Source organism: Vicugna pacos, chromosome 1, assembly GCF_048564905.1.
Source record: "Vicugna pacos chromosome 1, VicPac4, whole genome shotgun sequence".
NCBI lineage: Eukaryota > Metazoa > Chordata > Mammalia > Artiodactyla > Camelidae > Vicugna > Vicugna pacos.
The window spans coordinates 26,585,605-26,611,828 of record NC_132987.1 but is presented as its reverse complement, the minus strand read 5'-3'; the positions used below and the strand labels follow the sequence as shown (position 1 = coordinate 26,611,828).

At 41.0% G+C, this 26,224-nt stretch overlaps 2 protein-coding genes and 1 long non-coding RNA gene across 8 annotated transcripts in view; 2 read left to right on the top strand and 1 right to left on the bottom strand.

Annotated features, from left to right (window-relative positions):
* The window catches only part of ANKUB1 (ankyrin repeat and ubiquitin domain containing 1), a 29,011-nt gene extending 8,385 nt beyond the window's left edge, over nucleotides 1-20,626 (top strand). The window contains exons 3-6 of the mRNA XM_006202796.4: nucleotides 1,958-2,174; nucleotides 11,468-11,582; nucleotides 15,020-15,958; nucleotides 20,178-20,626. Of these exons, the coding sequence (XP_006202858.2) occupies nucleotides 1,958-2,174; nucleotides 11,468-11,582; nucleotides 15,020-15,958; nucleotides 20,178-20,307 (1,401 nt within the window). The 3' untranslated portion in view covers nucleotides 20,308-20,626. The remainder of the gene's footprint in view (nucleotides 1-1,957; nucleotides 2,175-11,467; nucleotides 11,583-15,019; nucleotides 15,959-20,177) is intronic.
* A 2,961-nt stretch (nucleotides 20,627-23,587) lies between these two features.
* LOC140695873 (uncharacterized) lies at nucleotides 23,588-25,654 on the bottom strand. Its single transcript, XR_012071708.1, has 2 exons — nucleotides 25,488-25,654; nucleotides 23,588-25,324 (listed from the first exon to the last, which is right to left on the bottom strand). It is a non-coding gene; the product is annotated as an uncharacterized lncRNA (long non-coding RNA).
* A 99-nt stretch (nucleotides 25,655-25,753) lies between these two features.
* Nucleotides 25,754-26,224, top strand: part of COMMD2 (COMM domain containing 2) — a 44,785-nt gene continuing 44,314 nt past the window's right edge. For all 6 annotated transcript variants that reach the window (XR_012071694.1, XM_072958976.1, XM_072958968.1 and 3 more), the window contains exons 1-2: nucleotides 25,754-25,908; nucleotides 26,004-26,081. Coding sequence is in view for 5 of the 6 variants with exons in the window: in XM_072958976.1 (XP_072815077.1) it covers nucleotides 25,842-25,908; nucleotides 26,004-26,081 (145 nt within the window). In the remaining variant the exon portion in view is untranslated. The remainder of the gene's footprint in view (nucleotides 25,909-26,003; nucleotides 26,082-26,224) is intronic.

Here is a 26,224-nt window from a genome sequence, read left to right as displayed (position 1 = left end):
CTGTTTCTCCTTAAATTTTCCTATTTTATTGTTAACGTACATGTATGTATTTATAGCAAGTTTGTATTTGTTTTCAAAGGCAAAAGTGGAATTATTCCCATGAAATTGATCTATACTTTTTTTAATTGAAAAGTAAGACATTTTGTTTGTACCTCCGACCATAGTGTCTTGGTTAGTTTGTAAAGGGAAAAATAACACAGAATATGAATAAACATTTGTCTCCGAATGGAGACAAATGTTTATTCATATTCTGAGAAGCACCTTTTAAACTTATTTCTCTAACATCAGTTAGTTAGCTGTTAGGAGTGACTTAGGTCTTTGCTGCTTTGCACATTATGCATTTGATTCTAAATATAAATTTGAACCCATACCAAGGACTAACTTTAGGGAAATCAGAGTAATAAATATAATTTTTCTCTTTTCCTCACAATCCTTTTATTCATTTTTCATAGGAATTTCTTTTTGTCCACAAATATCATACGGATTACACTGAGCAGATACTTGCCTTAATAGAGCCATAGGAAAACATGAGCATGGAGAACGGGAAAGAATGAATCTTATGTCCTTTCAATTTTTATCGAGCGGGTTTATGAGAAGCTGCTGAGAAAAATTGTCCTAAGCACTTTAGATTCAGTGAACAGCTCAGCTTTCTGATGGCTTTAAGCTCAGCGGAAGTGAGCCAGAACCTGCTCCCAGTGATTTGAGTTACTGAAATGGACCCTAGATCAAAGCACTGCAGCCTAAACATTGATCAATAACACTGGTCATTAAAGGCTCTTTCAAAGAGATCTGCATGTTGATTACAGTATGGCAATGGGTTATCTGGAAGGCGGGGCGGGGGAGGGGAGAATTTAATGCATTATCAACCTGAAGCAGGGAAGGGCCCCTGCAGAAACCCGAGATGAATTTGATGGGAGAAAGGGGGAGGGGGGCGGAGGGATGGCAAGAGAGCAGTGGCTGGCTGGAGGTCCCTTGAGGAACCTGTTTGCCCAGGGGCCACTTCGCAGTCTTCCTCAAGGTCCCTCAAGACTACCACATTACCGTGAGCCCTCAGTGGCAGCTCTGTATGCTCATATCTGCCAAGCAAATGGCTCACTGAAGAAAGACATGATTGTCCTGAATCTGCTAAACAGGAAGTAAGGCCAGTTTCATTTTTTTGTTGTTGTTAGAAAAGTGAAAATTTTAATAACCTTTTCCTCCTCACCCCCTTCCCATTCTCCCCATTTGCTGCATTTTTAGTTTTGACTTGATTGATTTAGCTATTATGAACAGAAGGATTAATATTTTCCCAAACTTTCCCTCTTAACTCTATTTCAGACATCTCAGTTCCACTTGCTTTCCTAGTTAGATTCCAAAATAAAAGGAACAAAAGAAACTTTTTTCACTTGTATTTAGGACTTCCCTTTTTAAACAGTAAAAGTGCATGTGGTTATTTAAAAAAAAAAAAGTCAAATCATACAGACAAGGAAGAGCACAAAATGATATGCAAAACTCCCCTCCCACCCTGAGCTCAGTTCCATTCCCTGGAGATAACCTCACAGAAAATATTTTTTTAAGTTGGCTGAACGTTTAGAATCCACAGTGTTTCCAAGTCAAAGTGTAGCACACTGGAGGAGTCGTTTCTAAACAAATACCTCGGAAAGCGCAGTGTGGATAGAAACAATCACCACTCTGCTTGTGTATCTAGGTCCGTAAACTAAGAAGGAAGAAGGGACTCAAAGCTCTGCCAAGTCTCCTTTACTTTTCTCAAACCAAGAGGACTCATAAATATCCAGGACAGAAGAGCAGGAATCAGACCAGAAGTCAGGAAACGTAACTGGCCCTTGCTTTCTTTCATCCTTAGCACCCATGTCGTGGGAGCTAGAGGCACTCAGGGCCACCCTCCAAGATGTCTGCCCCCTGTACCAATCTCCAGACAGTGCTTATTTCTGAGTTCCCTCCTTTTCTCTCCCCTTAGGAAGAAGAGAAGCCCACTCTCTATGTGTTCAATGCTGTGACCCAAGAGACAATGCGGATAATGGAGAGCATTTCCCTTCTTGGTAAAAAAGTGTCTGATCTGAGAACACTAGTGGCTCTGAAATGTGGCTTCCCCCTGAGTGTCTTCTGTCTCCGGACGCCGGAGGGACTGGAGATGTATGACTGCAACACACTCAGGGACTACCAGATAGACATCGGTACGGCCCACCACACGTGATAGCAGCTGCCACTCAGCACTCAGGGCCTTTGATATCAGACTCACAACAAAAGGAGGAGTTGTTTCCAAACTAAAACCTCTGTAGGCACAGTATGGATATAAATTATCGACACCCGTCTCTAGTGTCTGGGTCTGTGAACTAAGAAATAAGAATGGTCTCATAGCCCTGCTGTATCTTATTCTCTTTGCTCAAAGCAGAAGGGCTTGTTAATATCCTCAGGATAGAAGACCAAGACTCAGACCTGTTTATATTTTCCTCTTTCAAAATATATTTCAAGCATATGGTAGAAGCAAGTTCAAGTGCATATTCCTTTTCCGCTTTTTAATGCAAGTGGTAGCATATGATACATACTGTTCTGAACCTTGCTTTACATGATCTTATTTTAAAATAGCGTCAGTTATATTCAGCACTCTTCTGAACAGTGTGAAGCCAATACTGAGTAGGCCAAATAGGTGCCTCCGTGAGCTGGCATTCATCCCTGATAGAGATTACAACCTGTCTTTAAGTACTGTACTTCCCGGTCATGTCTGCTGTCACCATACATCATTAAGCCAAACTGAAAGGACTTTCAGATTTATTTTAATCATATTGGAAAATGGTTCAAACCTTATATTCTTTTTTTTTTTTTTTTTGGAGGCACTGGGGATTGAACCCAGGACCTTGTGCATGCTAAGCAAGTGCTCTGCCACTGAGCTACACCCTGCCCCTAGAGATTCTTGCTTCAGGTGAATAAATCTCTGCTGACAATTAGCACATCTTTAGGTAACATTATGCTGTAACATTGACTGGGTGGAATTTGAATTTTCCCAACTTATAATAGGGCCTTGTAGACATTGTTGAGTTAAGCAGTTTTACTTTTTATAACTGCTAAATTTGCATTTATTGTTACCTCTTATTATATTTGCTTATTCTTTCATGTTATTTTTAATTGAGGCTCTCAAAACTTTGACATCAGTTATCACCCTGTTTTTGATCAGAGGAAGCAACATTCTAGGATTTGTCCTCAGAGCACCTTCCTGTAAAGCATGTGTCTGCTCTGCGTGCTTGCTGGGCGATCAGCCTTGCCCAGAACATGGTGGCAGTTGATTTGAGCAAGGGCACACAAGTGGCATTGTCCCCAAATAACTTATGTAATCTAGTTATTTAAGGAGATACGAAAGGATAAATGAGAAAACTCCTTTGGGTGACTGTTCTTCAGGCCTATGCCACTCAGATCATGATGTGACATTTTAGAGCTCAAAGAGAAGTAGAAATGGCCTGGCCCCACCCCAGATTTTTACAGATTCAAAGAAAGCAGAAAGATTCTGAATGGTTATATGACTTGCTCAAGGTGTGTCAAGGGTTAATAACACCCTTAAAATGATCCTCTTGGAAGGAGGGTTTTCAATGTCAAGTTAGAGGCTTGAGCATGACCAAGGTAGACGGCTTTGGCCACCATGAGGACACAGGGAATGGGAAGGGGGGCAAGGAAAGAGGGGCCTCAGAGGAAAAGGAGGAAGAGCCTTTGGCCTACTTCACACCTTTGCCTAAAGCATCCCTCACAGTCTATAAGTAGCCAGCTCACCTTTTTAAACTACAGAATAAAGGAGTCTCTGATCAGCCTCTCTTCCAGCTTCACCTCTTGCCAGTCAACAAGTCATCCCTGATGCTGTTGGGAGTTGAACCTTGACCCCTTTCCAAAGTCAGTGGGAAATCAGAAGGTTTTGGAGAAGCAGTCAAGTTCAGATTGAAAATCAAAGATTTAAGTGGCTCAAATAGTCACTGCACATACTAGCTTCTACAGTAACATACAAGACTGCTTCTACACTCTGGACATTTATAGTAAACTGGTAAAAATGGGACATGCATATTTACTCAGTTATAATCCACTAAGCCAGCTCAGTGTAGGCTGAAGGGCTCAAGGGAAGGTATTCAAGAGAGTGTTGGGCCTGAGCACACAAAGATGAGAGAAATATGGATTATCTGAGAGGAGGAAGGGAAGACATTCCAGGCTTCGGGGCCAGGAGAAAAGCATAAACCACAGGTTCATGAACTTGGGCTTGATCTTGAAGACAAGAAGCAGGAGGCAGTTCCAAAGAGTGGCAGGTCTTTGCTAGAACCAATGGGAATCACAGCTGAGGTCAGGTGGAGGAAGGTCTTAGGAGTGAGGCAACAGGGCATGGGCTTAGTGTGTTCACAACCAGGGCAGGTACATTCTGGGACAGTGGTGTTTCAACAGAACTTTAATCTGGTGGCATGCAGCATGAAATACAGAAAGGAGGGGGAGAGACTGGAAGCAGGGTGATATGTTAACTGGAGCTTTTGATAATCCCAGCATTAACTAATTCCCCTAGCAATGAAGAGACAAGTCTGAGAAACTCATGAGGAAGAGACAGAATGTTGTGCTGGACTGCATCTAAGAAGAGGGGAACACCAAGGCTCTGACACTAGGACAGCGCCGGTGAAATTGGGAAAGGGAGCTTAAGCTTTGGGTCCTAAACTTTAGCTATAAAGAAACTCAGAGAATACTTTTTTCTCTGAAAATTACTCAGCTAGTTAATGGCAAAGCTGGAAGTACGACTGAGGTCTTCTAATTCTTCTCCTGACAAATACGGAGCTAGGGCTTGAATGATGGGTGGAGTTCGCAGATATTGCTGTAGGCGTCCTGCCCATGGAGTTGGGGGTAGAGCCCTATGAGAGGTGTTTTCCTTAGAAAGTAAATACAGAGAGGAACGTGTCAAGGGCCAAGGGCCCGTGCTCAGTATGTGCTGAAGTCAGCGTAAGTAGAGAAGAGGAGTCAGAAAACGAGACACGAAACGCCATCAGAGTCTGGAGGAGAATTGGGACTTTGTATTGTCACAGATGAAGAAAAGACTGTTTGCAGGATGCTGGTAGAAGGCCAAAGACAGTTTCTTAGAAAAACCTTTTAATTTGGCTTAAAGGTCATTGGTGAGCCCAGAGAGAGCAGTTTTAATAAAATGGATGTTAAATAGAAAGACTGTAGGGATTAAGACGAAGATAAGTAATAAGGGGATGAAGGGCTTTTGGGTGGTAGAATATTTAATAATTAACTTACCATGAATTTATCAAAGCTAAACATCCACTAATGTTTGGGATTTTGTAATTTTGTGACTTGGGGTTTAGTGACACATCACATAGGTCCAATATACACACACAACACAACACACACCCCTTTTCTTGCATCAACCTATGTGGGATAGATGTTCATTTTACTCCCATTTTTAGTTCTTAAATCTCCACCCTGGCTTTTGCTTTCCTCTTGCTTATCTATGTGCTTGTCTGCCTGTTATTCTGTCTATATTTTATATATGAGTATAAACTGACATCAGGCCTTTCTGGAACAAAGTGTACTGGAACAAATGAGTGAAGAATGAAAGCCTTTCCTTTACAGAATGATGCCATTGGTACTTTTCACTGAGAATGCCTCACGGCATGTATTCATGGCCAGACTGAGCACATCACACCTGAGAGATTCTTCCAGAAGCAGGGTCTTGTCAGCTCAGCCCCTGAAATCTGGGCGGGCTCCAGAGTCCCTCCACCAGCCCTTGGGTCCCTCAGAGACTCACTGTGCCATTTTAATTTCTTTTATAGATAAGAAAACTGAGTCTCAGAGAAGTTAAGTGACCTGCTCAAGGTCATACTGGTAATAAATAGTAATTCCACACTCAGGATTTGGGTTCTTTCCAACAGTTTATACTGCCAATCCAGCGTGCCTTTACTGATACCTATTTTCATTGGTGCTCTTTAAGTTCTGATCAATGCTTTGTTTTGATTCCCGTTAGGGGAAACTCAAACCAGAGGAAAGGTTTCCACATTCAGGAAGAAAAATCCCAAATCAGATAGGCAGGTGTTGACCCCAGAGTACGTATGAGGAATCCCAAAACTTGGGATACAGGGACCATGTGGGGAGAGCTTGAAGACAATTCCATAGAACAGGCACTTTTACAGGCACCTGCTTTCCTTCAGCGCTTGGGCATGGTAGATGGGTTTGTAAGTAGAGAGTGGGTGAATCCAGGTTTTGTAAATATATGCAATTTGGGGGAAGTCCTCTTCAAAAAATTAAGAATATAGAATTGCAAAGTTCATGTAGTGAGAGGCCCTGAAGCCTAAGTCTCATTAGTTTTACTTTCATTTCAGTTATAGATTTTAGTTCTATTTTCTGGGCCAACATAGCATTTTAAAAACAGACTTCTATTTTCCAACAGAATTCTTGAGCTTACGAAGGAATTTAGCAAGTGACAAAGGAGGGATTACAAATCAGTTGGGATGGAAGGATTATCCAATAAATGGCGCTGGTTAACTTACTTAGAAATTCTTTGGCTATTCAAAAGTTGAGCAGTAAGAGAAAAACCATCCATTGTTACTTTTAATCTTTGAGAAACTAGGACTGCTTCATTGCAAGGAACTGAAATTGATAGTTGTAACATCTGTTGCATTTGCTCACATAAAATACAGGGCTTGATGGAGGTGCCCGACTGCTGATGAGACTTTAAATCATGTCATATTTTTTTTTATAGTTTTCAGAGCTCATTAGTGGTGGACAGGTTGATCTAGGGACCCTGAGGACAGAGCTGAGACCCTGAGACTAAGCAATCACCTAGGGAAAAAGAGATGGGCCAGGAAGACCCCACCTATAGACATCTAGCAGAAGGAGGTTAGCCTCAAATAAGTCCTACTGGTGGGGTTCCTGGACAGGCCTGCAGGTCAGTCTGCAGACAGCAATTGGTAAGAACGAGGAAGGCAGAGGGTGAGGAGCCACAGGGATATCCAGCAGGGGCCTGGTAGGGGAACCATAGCATCAAGGTAGTGAATGAATCAATGAATGAATGACATGGGAGGTGGGAAATGAGACAAGCTGGTTGCTGACACTGAAGCCTCTGTCAACATGCAACAGAAATCTAACCCCAGAGATTGAGGTTCAGAGTAGGAAGTCTCTGAGTTCCAAGCTCAGAGAATAGAGATGGGACCTCAGTTCCAAAACCCAAAAGGTAGAATAGGATACTAGGACGTATGCTCTGAGGAACAAGGTCAGGGCTTGGTCAGGAGGAATAGGGCAACTTACTAGAATGAGGATGTCTAACAGTTATCCACCAAACTTCTGAGCTACTCGCCTGGAATCTTAACAAATTCCCTCCTACTGAAATTAAGATTGTACCATGGGCCTGAGGTTGGTTTGATCATTCAAATGGGGGCTGTGTGGCCTCAAATGTGGAAGATCAAGGATGCTGGGGTACAGTGCCAGGCTAAAACTGTCCAATGTTCATCTCTGAGTGATTTTCATAATAAACTAAAAACATAGCAAGTCATTTAAGTCAGGAGACGAAATAAATGTACTTGGAACAGTACTTAAAGTCTTCTGTTTCAGTGCCATTTGTAGGAATCAAGCATTTTATAAGCAACTTTAAATATGGCAAGAAGCTTTAGAGAAGCTATTCTCTATAAACTCTTCTATAGAGAACTATAGAGAAATCTATCATGCCAAAGATGATTCATATTTTGGAAAATGTTTATCAAGGCATTTCCAGAGTGTATTTGCAGAACCACTACAGAATAATTCCATAATTCTCCAGCAAAAAGAGTGAATTTTCCTAGTTGAGGCCAGACTTGTGAGCACTGAGGTAGGTTAAGGGCATGAGGGCAATAATGCAGATCAGGCTCTGGAGTAAACGAGCACATTAAATAGGGATCTACCCACAAAGGACAGTGAGCCAAGGTCAAGAAATCAAAAACCAGAGTCAACAGTAATCAAAGAAGAGCCCCACTTCAAGATCACAGGTGGTGAGGTAGGACAGATGTCCAGGAAGGGAGGGGTCAGCAGAGAGAACATACACTTGGGTGTGTGTTTACCTGTGGAGTGGAGGAAAGAAGGGAGAGAGCAGGGAAGCAGAGAGAAAAGAAAGAGAGGCAACTGAAAGAAGGAGGCTTTCTAAGCATTAGAAAAAGTTCTAGTGTGTGTGGTGGGGTTGATGAGTAGCTGTCAAATAGCTCAGTGGGAGAGCTCATGCTTAGCATGCAAGAGGCCCTGGGTTCAATCCCCACTACTTCCATTAAAAAAAAAAAAAGGAAAGAACCTACTGTATAGCACAGGGAACTATATTCAGTTTCTTGTAATAACATATAATGGAAAAGAATCTGAAAAGAAAAAATATATATGTCTGTATATGTGTAACTGAATCACTTTGCTGTACACCTGAAACTAACATTGTAAATCAACTACACTTCAATAATTTTTTTAAAAAAAGGAAATAAAACTTTAAAAAGAAGAAAAGAAAGAGTCCTAGAGACACAAATTCCAGGACAAATTCTACTCTCAGCTTGCTAAGTACCTTCAGGCAACTTCTCATATCTTTGAGCTCAGTCTCCTAATCTATAAAAGGGGAAAACAGAGTGGGCGGGTCCTTTAGGATCTTTTTATCTTCAGCAACCTGTGACTCTAAGATTACTGCTGTTTTAATATCCCTCCTCCCTCCCACTCTTCCTTCTTCCTCCCTCCTTCCTTCATTTCTTCCTTCTCTTCTTCTCACCTGCAAGTATTTATTATGACCTGTCTGAGCCTGGGGATATGTGTGGATAGGCCATGTCACCACTATCCTATCACAACTTTGGCATGTGACTTCTAGGACCAGCATATTGATTCAAAGGCAGCCAATCCGTAGGCTGCTCAGTGACATCAGCTCTCAGAGCTGAGCTGGTTAGATTGCTGTTTGGAGACAAGTAAAACATAGAGGACAGGAACATGGGCACAGGAGCCAGATTGCCCAGCTCTAACTTTTAGCTCCACTGCTTACTGGTTATGTAAAACCTGGGCAAGTTACTTCATCTTTACAGTGCCTCAGTTTCCTAAGCTGTCAAATGGAGAAAAAAAATACAACCCATCACTTAGGGTTGTTGTGAATTTTAAATTAGCTTATTCAGGTAAATTACTTAGAACAATGCAGAGCATATAATAAGTACCCAAGGAATATTAGCTATTCACACTCCATTATTATTATTATTATCAAGCATTAGTTTTATGAATTCAAAATTGAGAAATGTAGAGAAACAAAATTGGTTATCAGTAGAGGGGGAAATGAAAAGTGTCATGAAATAAGGCTGAGTCATGGCAAACCAATGTTGCATGCATACCACAAGTTGTGTATATTCAGTAATAGAGTTTCAAAGTATAGTATGGCAACCAGTTGAGCATTCCTTTAACCTATTTGGAGAGTTGAGAAGCTGGTGTAGTCAAGGAGGGCTTCCTGGAGAGGGTGATGCCAGGGTGGCATCAGGGTTGTGATGCATCAGGGTTGCACTGGTAGGAGGGTGTGTGGAAGGAGTCAGAAGGGATGGCAAAAGCAGAAATCCAAGGCCAGAAAACAACATGGGGTACACACAGAAGGGCAGGCCGACCTGCTGGGCTGCTAAGGGTTAGGAGGGCAACACATGGCCAGAACAGGTTTGAGGATTAGGGTGGAACTTCATTCAGCAAGTATTTACCGAGCACTCATCATGAGCCAGGCACCATCGGGGAATGTAAGCACTGTGAGCGATAGTGGCAAGGTTCATACTCTCTTGAAGCTTGCATTTCAGTGGGGAAGGCAAACTTCAATAGGTAAGAAGAAAAATACCAAGTTTTAAATAGAACTAAAAGCTCTGAAGTAAAAGAAAGCAGGATGAGGGAATAGAGAGTGATGTGGGAAGGTGGGGAGGGGCTATTGTAGACAGTTAGCCAGAAGAGGAGATGACATTTGAGCAGAGACCTGAATAAAGATGACGGGGCGGGGTTGGGCAGGCTGCCGGAAGCTTCTCAAAGTAGATTTAAATGAAAGATTGTTTAGGCCTGAAATAGGGCAGGGTGGTTGATGCAAAGGTGAGGAAACAGAGTAACTGAGTTCTTCAACATTAATGAAATAAACTCGCCAGGACTTAGCATTTGTATAGCTGTAGGGGGCATGAGAAAAAGGAAGGACTGGAGAAGCAACCCCCAGGTTTCTAACTTCGGTAGCAAGGAACGTGGTGGGGTCACAAACTAAGACACAGAATGCAGGAGGAAAAGCGGGTTGGGGATGAAAGATGACGAGCTGTCTTTCAAGGCAGTGGGGTCCTAGTAGCGTCGCTTGGATGGCGATTTCCCCATCGGGGGAACCTGGAGCTGGAGCAGAGGCCTGGGCTGGGGTTTGGACTTGGGAGTGAGTGGTACACGGGGGACCAATGAAGCCAGGTTGCCTGTTAGTCAGGCAACAAGCATGTGCCAGGCGGGGTGGTGAGACCTGAAGGTGCTTCCCTTTTAATAGGTCATGAAAAAAATCTCCGAACAAGTAAAACAATTTCAAGTACTGATGAGAGGCTATGAAAAAGAATAAGGCCACGGCGTCAAGAGTCTTGGAGGGGAGAAGGGAGTGGTGGCAGAGGTGGCTTTAGCTATGGCGGCCGAGAGTGTCCTCTGTGAGGACACAACGTGTGAAGTGAAAGCTGAGGAAGAAGGACCCTGCCCTGAGGAAATCTGGATAAAGACCCTTTGAAGCAAAACAAATGATAAAGGGCCTCAAATGGGAGTGGATTTGGTGTGCCTGAAGGACAGGTGAATGGTCAGAGTGGCTGGAAGAGAGAGAGAGAGGCGGGCTAGACATGAGAGAGGTCAGGGAGGAGCACATGGGGAGGAGACCGGGTTTCATCCTGAGGGACCGTGTAGGGGAGAAGAGCAGAAGGCTGAGGAAAGATGCCGGGAAAACACCAGCCTGAAGGACAAAGGGAATGCAGTCACAGAACCAGGAGAGTCTAGACTTTTGAGGCACAAGTGGTAAATCCTTCAGCAGCGATGAACATATCACTTTTATGTTTGTAACACAGAATGGATCCTATTTTGCAAAGGACCGAGCAAAAGGATCATTCAACTCCCCCCACAGCCCATTCGTAAGCTAAAGGCCCAGGAAGCCTGTGTGTCCTGCCTCAGTTTCTTTAGTTTCCTCTTCCAACATCACAGCCTTTGTTTTCATGGCGACGTTTAGATCACCCTGGCCATAGGACTGTTTTAAGATAGCTACAGAAAAAAGTTCAGCTTTGCATGCCTTCATGGTGCGGACAAGAAAACGAAAATGCACAGAGGCTAAAAGGCTTTTCCATGTCAATACGGGCCTAAGCTAAAGATAGCATCCCTGCCTCTTTATTCCAAGGTTACTTTTCATTTGGCATCTGGCTCAAGCCTCTGTTTGGAGAAAGCTATCATTAGCAGTTTTATGATTGTCAAACCACAGTGATGGATTGGAACCATAACCACCTCTCGTTACCCACAGGCATGACACTTCGCTTGGACGTCTGGGATGGATGGAAGGAATTTCTGATGGGTTGTCTCCTTGGACAAAAACTAAAAGTCCAACGCTACTTACCAAACGAAGGACCAGTACTCAAGTATGGAGATAAAGCAAATGCTAAATGAATTAAAGTAATTTTTACTAAACTTTCCAAGGAGCTTGAATTTGCAGTTCATGCTACAGCTGGGGTGCTGTTCCACAGAAGTTCCCCTTAGACATTGCTATTGAGATATTTGCTGCAGTAAGACAGCAGGGATGCCACCACGGCAGACAGCTTTTGGTGATGGATTGTAATTCAGGTAGACTTTCCTCAGGAAACACTAACTGTCTAAATGGGTGACTTCAGTTTGATTTGGATATTAGACTTTTAATAGCACTTTTTAAAAAGCCATCAGAATAAGTGCCTTGCCATTCTCATATTTAATTATTTTAAAAACCATTACTGCTAACTGATTGGCTGAAAACATTGGCTGCGTCTTCCTATGCTATCCTGTAACTTTGCAAATTGCATTTAATACAAACATTCATACTTTTGCCATACATGGAGTGTAACTTGTGTGGCTGGGGCAGTGGAGGAGGGTAGGCTCAGAGAAGCAGGTGGACATTTAAACGTATCTCTGCAGTCAGCAGTTTCCCAACTGTGTAAGTGGCATTGCCTTTTTAATTCAGTGGTATTTTAGAACAGTGCCACCTTGTGGCGATTTAATCACACTTTACCGAAGCCCACACACTAACCAGGAGCTCCCAGGGCTCTGTGAAGTGACAGACTGGAAAATCAGCTTTTGCAATTTTATAAGATATTCAATTATTTTAAATAAATTTCTATTTGGGGATAGTTATAGTTCTCTCTTTTCATGCTCTGAATCCAAAGAAATAGCTGTTGCATTGTTACTTTTAATAGTGCATATTTATTGAGTACTTTGTAGCAGACATTGTATTATATCTATTAACTAATACTTATAACACTTTGATGAGGTAGATACTACTTTATCTTGTTTAACAAGTAAGGAAACTGATATTAGGATATCAGCCCAATGTCACACAGCTAGCAAGGGCACAAATAGGTTTTGGATCCTGACAGTTTTAACTCTAGTGCTCATGCACATAACCATCTCCACTTAACCTTTAAATAAAATCTAAGAGCTCAGAGAATATAAGTGATCAGAATGAAAAGCTCCTTTTATTCTTTCATTCAATCAACAAATATCTATTTAGCACATACTATGTATTATGCAAGCAATAAACAAGACATGGCCCCTGCCTTCAGCAAGCTTATAGTCCCGTGGGGAAACAGAAAACAAGGAACCAATTCCTGAAGAAGCAGAAGTGCAAAATGTTTGGGAGGACAAACTCCAGTGCCCATCTGCCTAGTTGAACCCCACTCTCAGTGTTTAGCTGTGTAAACCTAAGCAAGTAGTCATCCCTATAAAACAGAAATAATAATAGTACCTATCTCATAGAATGAGTTTAGAGATTGAATGACCTAATAAAATAAGGAACTTAGAGGGCCGCCTGGCACATGGTAAGCAGGATGTAAATGTCAGGTGTCGTTGCCGTTACCAGTCAGTGTAAAAAGTGTTATGACATGGGCATAGTCCAAAATGACATGGGAATGTATAGTATGGACAACTAACTAGACTTAGGAGATCGGGAAAAGCATCCTGAGAAAGGGAATTGAGGTTGAGACCTAAAGGGTTGGTACTTGGGTAAACGGCAGAGAGAAGATAAAAATGTTCCAAAACAGATGGAGCCACATAAGGTGGAACTTACCCTGGGGGACAAGAAAATGGATTCAAGGAACTGAGAGAAGCTCTACATGGTAGATGAGGAAGAGGAAGAGGAAGCTAGTAGCCAGAGGCTGGAAAGATAAGATGAGTCCAGCTTATGCAAGCCCTGTAGGGATATGAAGGAATTTGACTTTATCTTTTAAATGTTGGGAAGACATTCAAGATAGAGAAAGGCCATGATGAGGTCTGCATTTTAGAATGTTGGCTCTGGTGGCAGTGTGAGGAACAGAAGCAGACAGAGACAGGGAGACAGAGATAATGGCAGCCTGAACTAGGCTTAAGGCAGCAGAGGTGGGGCGAAGGACAGACTGTGAGAAGATCACCTAGGAGGCAGAATCAACTAGCCTCAGCAGCAAGAGTACCTCTAGTTCCCACGACATTAAGGATGAGACCAGTTAGTCCACCCAGGAGGGGCTCTTCTCCCCAAATCAAGGAATCTTATCAAATTCAGAGATGCTGGTTTGCACTAACGAATTTCGAAAGAAATTGATACGTGAGCCAAAATACCAGTGTGGTGATGTATAACTCTAATGAGTGAATAATCTAACTGTCAGAGGGTCCTAGAAACCTGCATGTCTGGGCAGACCATCTTCCTCACACAAGGAAATTACATGAGAAACCACATAGAAGTGAGAAGATGGCGTGGTGAGCATGAAATCAGAGATGGGAGAGTTAGTTACACGCAGCAGAATTTGGATGATACTAGGCTAGCTTGCTTCTGTCTCTACAGTGGGGTCAGACAGCCCTGCCTGAGCGGATCCTGAACAACATCTGGCAGAACCCAGTCTAGCTTTGACTCCCTAAATCTTATTTCCCTGAACAGTCTTCACAAATCATTCAACCTATGCCTGATGGGGAATTGGAGGGATAGAGACAGTAGGAAGGCCAGTATGGCCGCAGGACAGCAAAAGAGAAGGGGAGCGGTGGGAACTGGGGCAGGAGTGGGGCAGAAGTGGGGCAGGAGTGGGGCAGGGTCCAGTGAGGAGAGACCTTGTAGCCCAAGGTGAGGAGTTAGAATTTCAACTGCAGTGAGAAGCTATTGGAGGGTTTGGAACAGAGCACAGGCAACCTCCAACTTAGGCAATAAAAAGATAGCTAAGCGCTGTTTGAGGAAATGGCCACGGGGGATAAGAGGAGGTGAGAGACCAGTTAGGAGACGGTGGCACTGCGGTAGTGCTGGTGGGGGGAAACCTAGTGGTTTAGATCAAAATAGCAGTGGAGACTTTGAGAAGCCAGAAAATAAGGACTGTTAGAAAAAACAAAGCAAACAAACATACAGAGCATTCAGATTTCTAAAACGTGCTGGATTTCTCCCAATACTTTCCCAGTTAATATAAAGCTTGATATTTTTCTTGCGCATTTGATATTCATAAGAAAGAAGACCTCTCCGGGAGGACGTTACAGCTCAGTGGCACAGTGCCTGCTTACGTTAAACAAACAAACAAACATAATTACACCCCAAAAAAGAAAAAAAAAGAAAAAAGAAAAAGAAAGAAAGACAACCACTCCAAGGAAACCAGTCTGAAGTGTTTACGTGTGCACAGTAGGATAATGTGCATAATAAGCAGGCCCTGTGCAGTTTAACCTATGTGCATATTACTATGTGCCTTTTCTGAAAACATTTTAGGTAAAAGTTTGGAGGAAATAAAGATTTTAACTGGAATGTTTCATGGGCATTTAGTGTAACTACATTTGCCTGTTTGCTGACTTTCTAAACACCCCGCTCTTGCTTGTTTCATTCATTCAGGTATCAGAAAAGGGTAGCCCTGTACATCGCTGCCTTTTATGGGTACGTAGAGCTCACGGAATGGGCCCTGAAGCAGGGCGTGCGGCCCAACGAGGCGGTCGGTGTGCACCCCTATCGAGCATGGTGCCACGAAGCTCTGCACGCAGATGTCTCTAAATGCCCCATTCATGCAGCCGTAGAAGCGGGCCAACTGCTGATTCTGAAGGCCTTTGTCAACTGCAGCGTTCTGTGCCTGGAATGCAAAAATGCAGCGGGGCAAACTCCCCTGGCTATTGCGTTCAAACACAAGCAGAAAGACTGTGTATTATATTTACTGAGTAAAATGTGGTCCACGGTTTCCTTTCTGAAAATCTCAGTCCCTATGAGGATTTATATTAAAATAAAACAGTGGATGCTCAGAGCTCAGAGTCACAACCTCAATAAAAGCCAGCTTTGTGGAGCAAGGGTCTTTGGGGCAAAAGTTGGAGACACTGTGATGATGGTGGATGGTTTCACCAAACCAAAAATGACCTCCAAAAGCTGGCATAAGGCTGGAAACAAGGACTCAGAAGGCACTGTGGGCAAACTACCGCCTCTCAGGGAGCAAACTGTGAGCAGGAAACCTGTCAATCTTTTAACAATTTCACAGCAGGACACAAGAGGACAAACACCTAAGTTTCCTCCTCTGGTAGACTCAAATACATTCTCGGAAATACAAAAACAACAAAAAAATCGGAAGAAAATAACCGCCACAGCTAGGAATAAAAAAAACCTTATAAAAAATACGTATCTCCCCCAAGTCCCCCTCCCTCCGGTTTCAAGAGTGGGCTACTCACACCCATCTTTTTACCATGCAACACCCAGGGCCGGCTGTCTACTCAGATCCTCCTTGGCATCTTTCTCGAAGCACAGTGGGAAGACTCCAAGGGAGAATGCCATCTACTGCTTAGCTGTGGCCAGGTAATGCTTTCTCTTTAAACAAACAAGGGCAAACCTTTAGTAGGGCAGGTCTAGGGGAAGAATGGTCCATAAAGCCCTACCATGTCAAGCAGTGTAATACAGGTTGTTCCAATGCATCAGTACCCAGCTTCAAGGACCACATCCTAGCAGTCTATCTAGGACAAAATGAACTGATTTTATTGGCCATTCCGTGTAGTACTCTGCTCAAATTTTCAGGGAGAAAAGAGTTGCATCAATTAACAAGGTCCCTTACTGCTGCTGCTTTTTTTTTTCTTTTTTCTTTCTTCCTTTTTTAACTAAAAGAAATTGTTAATTATAATTAAAAGGAGAAGGGGGATACTTGAAATCTGGGAGAGAGACATCAAAAATGTCATGGAGGCCTGGATGGTAATGGAAACAGAAGGAAAGAAAAGAACAATTTAATGACAAAGGGAATCATAAAGAATTCAGTTCACTTATTGGACAAGATATACAGGCAGTGGGAGACCCATACTGGGTAGGGTAATAGAACTGATGTTAATATTTAAGTTTAAAAAGCAATCCATCGTAATGTTTAAAGACATAACAAGTTTGTCAGAAGTAGACTTTTCAGGCACATTCATTTCATAAGATAAATTTTTATATATTGGTCATCAGATTTGATTGAAAACACAACTCTGGTTAGTTCTTAGGTCTATCCACTATTTATGAGATATTATTGGGTGCCAATATTACAGTGGAAATATAGGTTTATGGCTTCCCCCCTTACTCAATATAATGAGAAGAAAAGAAGGAATAAGGCTAGATTGTGTTAGTTGCCCTTCTGAATTATCTTTTTTCAGCTCTACTTTTCAGTTAGGTTGTTGCCACCTAGTGGTGGGAATAATTTGAGCTATTTAAACTGGCAAAATTCAGCCTCTAGCACCACGACGTTGAGAATAAAGAAAATGTTTAACAACTTCAATCTTCGTAATCAGTGAGGTATTTATGACTAGAATGTATGAAAAGAGATAATCTAAAACTGTGGGGAAAGACCAGAAAATAATTAATTGAAAATTATATAACCCATCTTAAAATCAGGTTGTAAACATAAGAAAGGAAATACTGATTAGTTTTATCAACAGATGCACATTAAAATGAGTTTATTTTTCAAACATCCAAAAGTGTTTATTATTGCCCAGTACAGGGCTACGCAGAATTGAAATGTGCAAAAGCATCTGTGGTTAAGGTGAGCAGCATGTATATAGTTTTGGGTGAAAGACTGCCGATGTCTATTGTGTGTAGTGCTTTTTGGGGAGAAGTTGAGTTGTGAAATATATAGTTAAATGCATAAGGAATGCTAATGTCCTATGTATGGCTTTTTGAATTTTAAATTTGCATACATCCATGTTATCACCACTCAGATCAGATGCAAAATACTTCTAGCAACCCCCAAAGTTCCTTCATGCCCTTTGCCAGACAGTAACTCCTCCCAGATATAACCATTATTCTGATCTCTATCAGTGAGCTTAGTTTTGCCTGTTCTTGACTTTTGCAAGTATCTTGACTTTTGTTAGGTATCTTTCATGTCTGGCTTTTTGCTCAATGCATTGACTATGAGATTCATTCATGCTTTTGTGTGTATTGATCCTTCTTATTTCTGTGTATTATCCATTCCTATGTAGTATTCTATATCTTAATGTATTTATCAATTCTCCTATTGATGGGCCTTTGCATTATTTCTAATTTGGGGCTATTTTGAATAAAATTATATGATTATTCTTGTATTTGAGGTTTGATGGACATTTGCATTCATTTCACTTGACTCTGGAATGGAATTGCTAGGTCAAGGATTAGCTTCAGTAAACACTTCCAAATAGCTTTCCCAAGCCGTTATACTAGCCTGCTGTTCTCTAGGTATATTTCATAAGGATTGGATTTATCAAGGGGAAGCAATTTCCAGGTTGAGAGGGGAGCCGCTGGGTAACTTTCTCATTCAAGAAAGAGGTTGGTGCAGAAGGGAGGCTCATAGAAGGGGCAGGGGTCAGTCTGTACACTCCTTCTGGCAGGTACTCCTAGCAAATCTTCTTTCCCAATTCTTCCTCTTTTACCAACATTTTTCTCCTCCCTCTATTTGCACACTCTACTGCTTTCCCATCTGTTTTCTCTCCTTCCCACAGCATCTTTCCCAGGATTTGGCCATGTCCCTCTGTCGGTGGGCTGTGGAGGGGATGGGGGGACCTGGAGGCGTCATGTCCCTGCACAGCTCTTTCTAGTCTGGCTCATGTCCCCTCATAGGAGTCATGAAAGCACCCATGTCCACCTGAAGTTGCCCTTCAAGTCAGGCAGCCAGGTGGTCTGAGCACTTACCACTAAAAGACCAGTACAACTCTTGTGCCAAAAAGACACCAACGTGAGGAGAGGACATGCACTAGCTTAATGATGGGTCTACCATCATCAAGCTAGTATCTTAGCCAGGCGATGGGGAAGAATCTAATTAATCCTTCAAGATGATAACCCAGGGAAACTGGGTCAGAGTGGGTCCATCAGATATTCCTAATTGTGAGGGAAGGGTAATCTCCCAAATGGAGGACCAGACATCCCCTCTGGCATCACATGAGAGCACCTTCTGGACCACATATCACTCAGGAACTCCACCTTTAGATTCATGAAAATATCCCTCTGAGGGTTGACTCAAAGAGAGTATATTGCTGCAGTTAGCTCAGATCAAGTATAATGTGGGTTTGGGTTGGTGAGTGCATGTGGCTGGTGCAGAGATGTCAATGACTAAGGCCAGACTGAATCTCATTCCTCAGAAGATAGTGTAAGCTTTATACAGGTCAAAGAATATTTCCAAGGTGTATCCAGAAAACTGTCTCCTTTATTGCTTATTGTCTGATTCCAGTGAGGTTTATGTAATTTAGAAGTCAGCTGAGTGAAGATTCAAATGTGGAATACTGGTCAAGAAGGCTGAGAGTTCTGAGTGAACTGAGAAGAGATGGCAGTCCCCAATGGTGCCTCTGATGGGCTCTTGTGCTCCTGATAAAAGCAGAGCTCTCTGTGTTATTTTGTTTTGTTTTGTTTTGATAAAAAGTACCAGGGATGGGGCAGGGGACTCTTGCCACAAGTTTACACCACTGTGGTTGATAAGGGTGCTTGCATCAGCCTTAGGAAGTGAATACAGGGAATAAATAAAACTGCTTGGCTTGGTTATATCATTAAACCCCACTTGTGATGTAGGAGTAACTCTCCCCAAACTCCTCTTGATAAGGGGTCTATTTGTCGGGGACTGTCAGAGCAAGGGAGCGTTTGAGGGGGGAAGAAAACAAATCAGAAGGTGCAGCAGAAATCTGTTTGGAATAATCTACAAAATGTGATCACTAATTGGGCATAGAAGTGGATAGAGAAGAGGGAATGAGTTTTGTTTCCGGCTTTGGAGATGATGAAGATAGCAAAGTAACCATGTAGAGCAAGGATGTTGAAGGGGACAAGTTTAGGAAGAAGATAAAAGACACAAAAATTGGAAGCATCGGTGGGATTTCCAGTTATCAAATGATTTTAATTTGATAATTAGAGATATGCATCTTTTAAGAAAGGTTGGGATTTGGGAGTCCTGAATAGGAGAGTTCAAGCAATTAGTAAATACAGCCTCCCAGGATGAGGGTACAGACACAGAGGAAGGCAAAAGGATAGAATTGTGGAGGACCCCAACATTCAAGGAAATGTAAAACCCCTCTGTAGAAAATTACATTTGCATCTTACAAAGTAGGAGTAATTGCATTCAAATTTAGGTTTTTATTAGTATACAGCCAGAGAATAACTATCACAAAACATTGTTTCATTGCATTTTAGTTAAAGTCTATCAAAATATCTAGTATCTTGTCCATGAAGAAAAGTGTGTTTTTGGTGGGGAACAAGGAGGAGACGGAGAAGAGGTCAGGGACTATATGATGTATAGGGATGTTTGAGGGGGGACAGATTAAAAAAAGAGTTTCAAACCAGAGAATTCTATGACACTGAGTGGCTTTCTGTTTCTAGTTGTGGGTGCTATATTTCTAGTCTTGCCTTGGGAAAATATCATCCCCTCTGCTTCAAAAAGAAGAGTGTTTTAGAAAGATTCCTTTTTCCTATTTTACAGCCTAACTCATATAACAAGATAAACTAGCCACAGCTATAAAATCAACCTTAAGATTTCCATCATTTCAACTATAAATGGAGACAAAATTGGACCTCCTTATAAATTATGTCTTTTCTCTTGCAGTGCCTTTAAAGAGAAACGATGGCTTCAGCAGTTAAGAATAGCAACAGCCCTAGCCAAAAACAGTATTTCTCACCTGACTACCCAAGGAGGCCTGATGTCATGTGAAAATCCTCCGGAAATTGTGCTTTGAAAAGTCATGGCAACCTCAGTTTGGGCGAAGACTTGGTCAAATAAAACCTCTAGTTCTAATGCTAATATTTCTAATAAAAGCTCTAATGCTGGAATTTCTAATAACAATTCTAATACTACAACAGAATATTTAATATTTAATACCATGTTTTCTTGGACTCTACCACCCTAAGTGAAAATTTAGGGCATTTGTTTTTGTTTTGCTTTCCTGGGATTTGTTTTAAAATGCTGTTTGTTTTTCAAACCATGTGAATGTAGTACATAGTAAAAAATTAATTTAAAAATTCTGTATGGAGAAAGTTCTTAGGAAACTTACAAATATCATCTAAGTCTAGTACTGGTCTCAGACATCTTTTGAATTTCTTCTCAAACATTGCTTTCTATTTTTTTTTAAATTGAGGTAGAGTTTACATACAGTGAATTGCAAAGATCTTAAACATAAGATTCAATGGCTTTGAATGTATACATCCATGTAACTAATATTCTGGTCAGGATGTCAACACTTCCATTAGCCCAGAAAGTTCCTTCAAGCTTCTATCTAAGTCTATCCTAATCCCTGTAAGCAAACACTATTCTGATCTTTTAACTCCATGCATAACATTTCCCAATCAAAGGAATCACGCAGTTGTTCACTTTTGTATCTGGGTTATTTTGCTCAACTTAATCTTTTGAGATTAATCTACATTGTTGCATGTATTAGTAGTACATTCTTTTCTTTCCTTTTTTCTCTATGTAGTAATATCCCTTTTTTCATTCCTGATACTAGTATCTTTTGCCCTCTCTATTTTTATTTTTGTCATGAATAGTCAGTATTGTAATAATTTTAACAATTTTACTAGTTTTATTCGTTTTCTACAGTGAACTTTTTTTTAATTAATTTAATTAATTATATATTTGCTTTCTAATTTGTTAATTTCTTTTTTTTTAATAGTTTCTACTTCTCTGACAAAATTCTTCATCTGTCATTTAATGTTTTGGACATTTTACTCATAGCTACTTTACAGTCCAGGTCTAATAATGCTAATATCTGTACTTCCTCCATACAGATCGTCCTTAGATCTTTTTTACTATTGAGTAGTATTCCATTGTGTGGACACACCATAGTTCATCTATTCAAATGTATGTACATTTGGGTTGTCTCCAGTTTTGTGATATTGTGAATAAAATTTCCTTAAACATTATTATAAATGTCTTTTTCTGGACATATGCTTTCATTTCTTTTGTGCAAACACCTAGGGATAGTTAGATAATAGGGTAAATGTATATTTAACATTATAAAAAATTGACTAACAGTTCTCCAAAGTGGTATTACAATTTTATACTTACGCCAAAGATATGCAAGTGTTCTGGTTGCTTTACATAATCACCAAAATTTGGTGTCTTTAGTACATTTGATTTTTAGTTATTCTAATGGGTTTGAAGTGATATCTCATTGTGGTTTTAATTTGCATTTCCTTGATGACTAGTAATTTTGAATGCTTTTTTGTGTGCATATTGGCCATTTGTACATTCTCTCTGGTGAAGTGTCAATTCAAGTCTTTTGCCCATTGAAAAAATTGTGTTGTTTATCTTTTAATTATTAGTTTATTAGAGATTTTTATATACTCATGATACAAGTTATTTGTCAAATATGTGTATTGCAAATATTTTTTCCCAGTCTATGGCTCTCTTTTTCATTTTATTATTGGTGTCTTTTGATGAATGAAAGTTTTAAACTTTGATGAAGTAAAACTTTTCATCTTTTTCTTTTATGATTCATGCTTTCTGCTTCTTCTCTAAGAAATCTCTGACTACCCCAAAGTTGTGAAAATATTCTCATATGTTTTCTTCTAGATGTTTCACAGTTTTAGTTCTTATGTTAGGTCTATAATTTCTCCTGAATTATTTTTGTGTATGTGATAGGAGTTGAGAGTCAAAATTCTTTTTTGTCAGTTTATCAAATTATTCTAGTACAAGTTGTTGAAAAGATTTTCCTTTCCCCCATTGAATATCTTAGCACCTTTGTCAGAAATTAATTTACAATAATATGTATAGATCTATTTTCAGACTTTGTATTCTGTTCCACTGAACTATTCACTTTTCCTTATACTAATACTGCACTGTATTAATTGTTGTAGCTTTACAGTGGGTCTTGAAATCAGGTAGTATGAATACTGCAACTTTGTTCTTCTTTCTCCTAGTTTGTTTTGGCTATTCTCAGTCCTTTGCATTTCCAAATAGATTATTAAATAAAGTTGTCATTCTCTATTTAAAAAGCCTGTTGGGATTTTGATTGGTCACAACTGACATCTTAATAATAATAAATCTTGTAATCCATGATATATTTCTCAATCCATGGTATATATCCCCATGTATGTAAGTCTTTCTTGGTTCCTCTCATCAATGTCTTTTAGATTTTAGTGTAGAGGTATTACAAGTCACTTGTCAAATGTTTTCTTAAATATTTTACATTTTTGATGCTATTTGCTAGAAAGATTTTAAAGACAGATTCTGTTACAATAGTCAGAGGCACCTAAAATCTAAAGCTCATTAAAAAATATCTTTAGATTTCTAGTTTGATACAATGGGGTTGGAGCACATAGAAGGTTAATGCAAAAGAAACTACAAAGATGATGCTAACGAGATGTTGTAAGGTGGCATGTATATAGGATCAGGTCATTGTAGAGCTGGTAAGAGAGGACAGTGCTGGAAGAGGGCACAGCAGAGATTTTGTGGCACTGGTAATTTTCTCTTTCTTGATCTGGGTTAATAGGTGTGTTCAATTTGAGAAAATTCAATAGATTTTTTTTTAAAATCTGTACCATTTTCTTATATGCATTTTATAACCCAATTGAAAAAGTTAACTAAAATAATGAAAAAAAAATCTCAGGAGCTAATTCTTGCATTTGGTGCCAGCCTCAGACTCAGGAGAAGGCAGTTCACGTGAGTGATGGATGTCACCATGCCACCTTCCCCTTGACAGTATGCTGAACTGAACTGCACTTCCTTGCAGGGATGATACTATTTCACATATCATTGAGACACAACCAAAGAAATGCTTAGTGCAAAAGAACCAAGAAAAAAGGAAGGAAGGAAGGAAGGAAGGAAGGAAGGAAGGAAGGAAGGAAGGAAGGGAGGAAGGAAGGAAAGCAGGCAGGCTTGGTACAAAGATTCTGGGGCTGGAATGCCAAAGGAGAAAGGAATGTGGGAAATGTGAGGGGAAAGGAAGGTGGATGAGGCAGAGGATGATGAGGAGAGACTGTGAGAGGACAACAGATATGAAGCTTTATTCCCTGCCAGGATTACCTGAAAAAATACAGAGTATTTATTCCTTCTTCATTTTAGCCCTAGAAATAAGATAGCATGAAGTGACTTTAAAATCTTATATTCTTACAGTAATATATAGTTGTAAAGCATTAATATTGGCATAGACAGGATATTGTGTTCTAAGCCTGAATCTTATTGAAATCAAAGTTAGCTGTCACCTTCTCTTTGCTTCCAGGTCACGTTGTTCATTTCTCATGGATTACAACTCATCACACTGTACTGAAATTACTTAACTGTCTCCTTCATTTTACTGTCATCTCCTAGAGGGCAAGGACAATTTTTCATTCTTCTCCAAATTGCCAAGGCATAGCATATGCTTGAACCTTTGAGTAACTGCTCTATAAATATTCGTTGAATTAAATGAATGAATTTTAGGATGATCATGCACACAGAATTCTCAATGATTTGTGCACATAAAACCTGCTCCTAGAAAATATAAATGTTTCTGTTTACAAATCATTCAATTGCTTAATGATAGTTTATTGTTTAATCTAACTATCATAATCAGTTTCTTAATAGGAATTTACTAATTCATCTGAGTATCATAGCAGCTCTGCATGGCACAGAAGGACAGTTATAATTAAAATATCCGTTTTACAAATGAAGAGGCTAAGTTTATAACATTTAAAAACAACTTGTTGGAGGCCCTACAGGTAGTAAGTGTCAGAGCCAGATCTGGAATCTAGGCTTTTGATTTTTCACTCAGGTAATTACCTCTAAACAACTACATGACATTTGGTAACAGAAAGTCACCCTATACAAGGGAGTTTTAACTCCCAGTCTGGTTTCCCCCAGTTATAACTTGGCTTTTTGACCACCCTTCCTTGACCATTCCATTCTATTTCTCCCTATTCCCTACCTTCACTGCCCCGCGCCCCTTCAGGCCCTGAGATCACAGGGGAGAAATGCTGTATCAGATTGGCATAATATTGTACCTATTTGTAAATTCATTTCAGCATTCCTTATTCCCTATATAGTGGACATTTTCTCAATAATGTATGAATAAAAACTTCTTCAGAAAATGCCATTTTTGTTGATCTGCAACTTATAGTCTAAGCAAAAATTGTGCTCTCTCTGCAAATGCTGCTTCAAGACCTAGCTAACAAGTTAAAGGACTTGTGCTCTTCTGTGTCCCAGTGGCTATTTCAATTTCAGTCAGATGTGAGGGATGAGGTCGACACAGAGAGCAGAGCTGAAAAACTCTTTCAATTTTCACTTGGAGACTTGGAGCATAGAAAGTTGTCTCGATCCCTACATATAACAATAGATGTGAAGTCTTTCTCTGCCTCTCTCTCTTTCACCGCACCCCTCCTCCTCCACCATGAATGTAAGATTTGAAGAGTCGTATTCCTATCAATCAGCAATTCTGTAGTCTCTCATATTTGAACCAGAGAAGGTAAGAAGAGCATGTTGAAAAGGAACCAAATTCTCAAACTGCTCTCAACACATAAAAATAAAGACATTGTTCTGAACCCTGCAAGCATCGGTCATTGTCATCTTCATCATCATCTTTATCCTAATTTATAATCACTCACAGAACTTGTTACAAATCTTCAGCTTTCAGCCTGCTGTGTAGAATGATGGGTTTTGGAGCAGATGATCAAGGGATGACCTTCCTCTTCCAGCTCTGTCACTGGCTTGTAACGTAATCTTTGGAGCTTCGATTCTTCATCTGTACAAACGATGACCCACGCTGTTCAAACGACCCGTATCTGTACGAACGATGTCATGGCAGTTGAGCGCATTAAATGAGATAAATCAAGTAAGACAGCATATAGAAAAGCTCTGTGCAAGCTAACAGCTCTATAAAAGTTACTTTCAGTTGCTTAACCTCTCAGTTTCCTTATCTCTAATGGTAACAATAACGGTACTTACCTCACAGGGTTCTTGTGAATAAATTAATATATTAAATACAAGAACCGTTCCTGGCATAGTGCTTAACACAGTTAGCTATTTATATTATTAATGTAAGCGCCACAAACGGGCGTGTCGATATTTAAATTTTTCATCTTCCACAGAGCATAGCGTCTTACGCCCACATCTGACTTGCGAACTCAATCTTCTGACCCCAGCATGCACCGCGGAACGCGTTTGAGTGAGGACGGCGGTAGGCCGGAACCGAAAGCTTGGGACTCTGAGGCGCCGGATCCTCTTTACGCTTGGACACAGGCCCCGGAAGTGGTGAGGGCGGGGTCAGCGCTGCCGGGTGAGATCAGCGGCCCAGCAAAGATGCTGCTGGACCTGTCGGAGGAGCATAAGGAGCACCTAGCCTTCCTGCCGCAAGTGGACAGCGCGGGTCAGGGGCCGCGGCGGCGGAGGGTGGTGGTCTGCGGTCTGGGGAGGGGGTCGGAGGAGCGCTTGGCGCTCATGGTCTCCTGGCTTCCGTTGCAGTGGTCGCCGAGTTTGGGCGAATTGCGGTGGAGTTCCTGAGACGAGGCTCGAACCCCAAGATCTACGAAGGCGCTGCCAGTAAGATGGGGAGAGGCGCAGCCCCGCCAGCTGCGTGGGGAAGGGCGGGCCATTCTCTGTCGTCCTGTAAAGGGTTATTGCGATTCTAAGGGTCTTACTCGCATTGTGGCAGAATAAAACCAGAAGCGCTCTTCAGTCAGGGC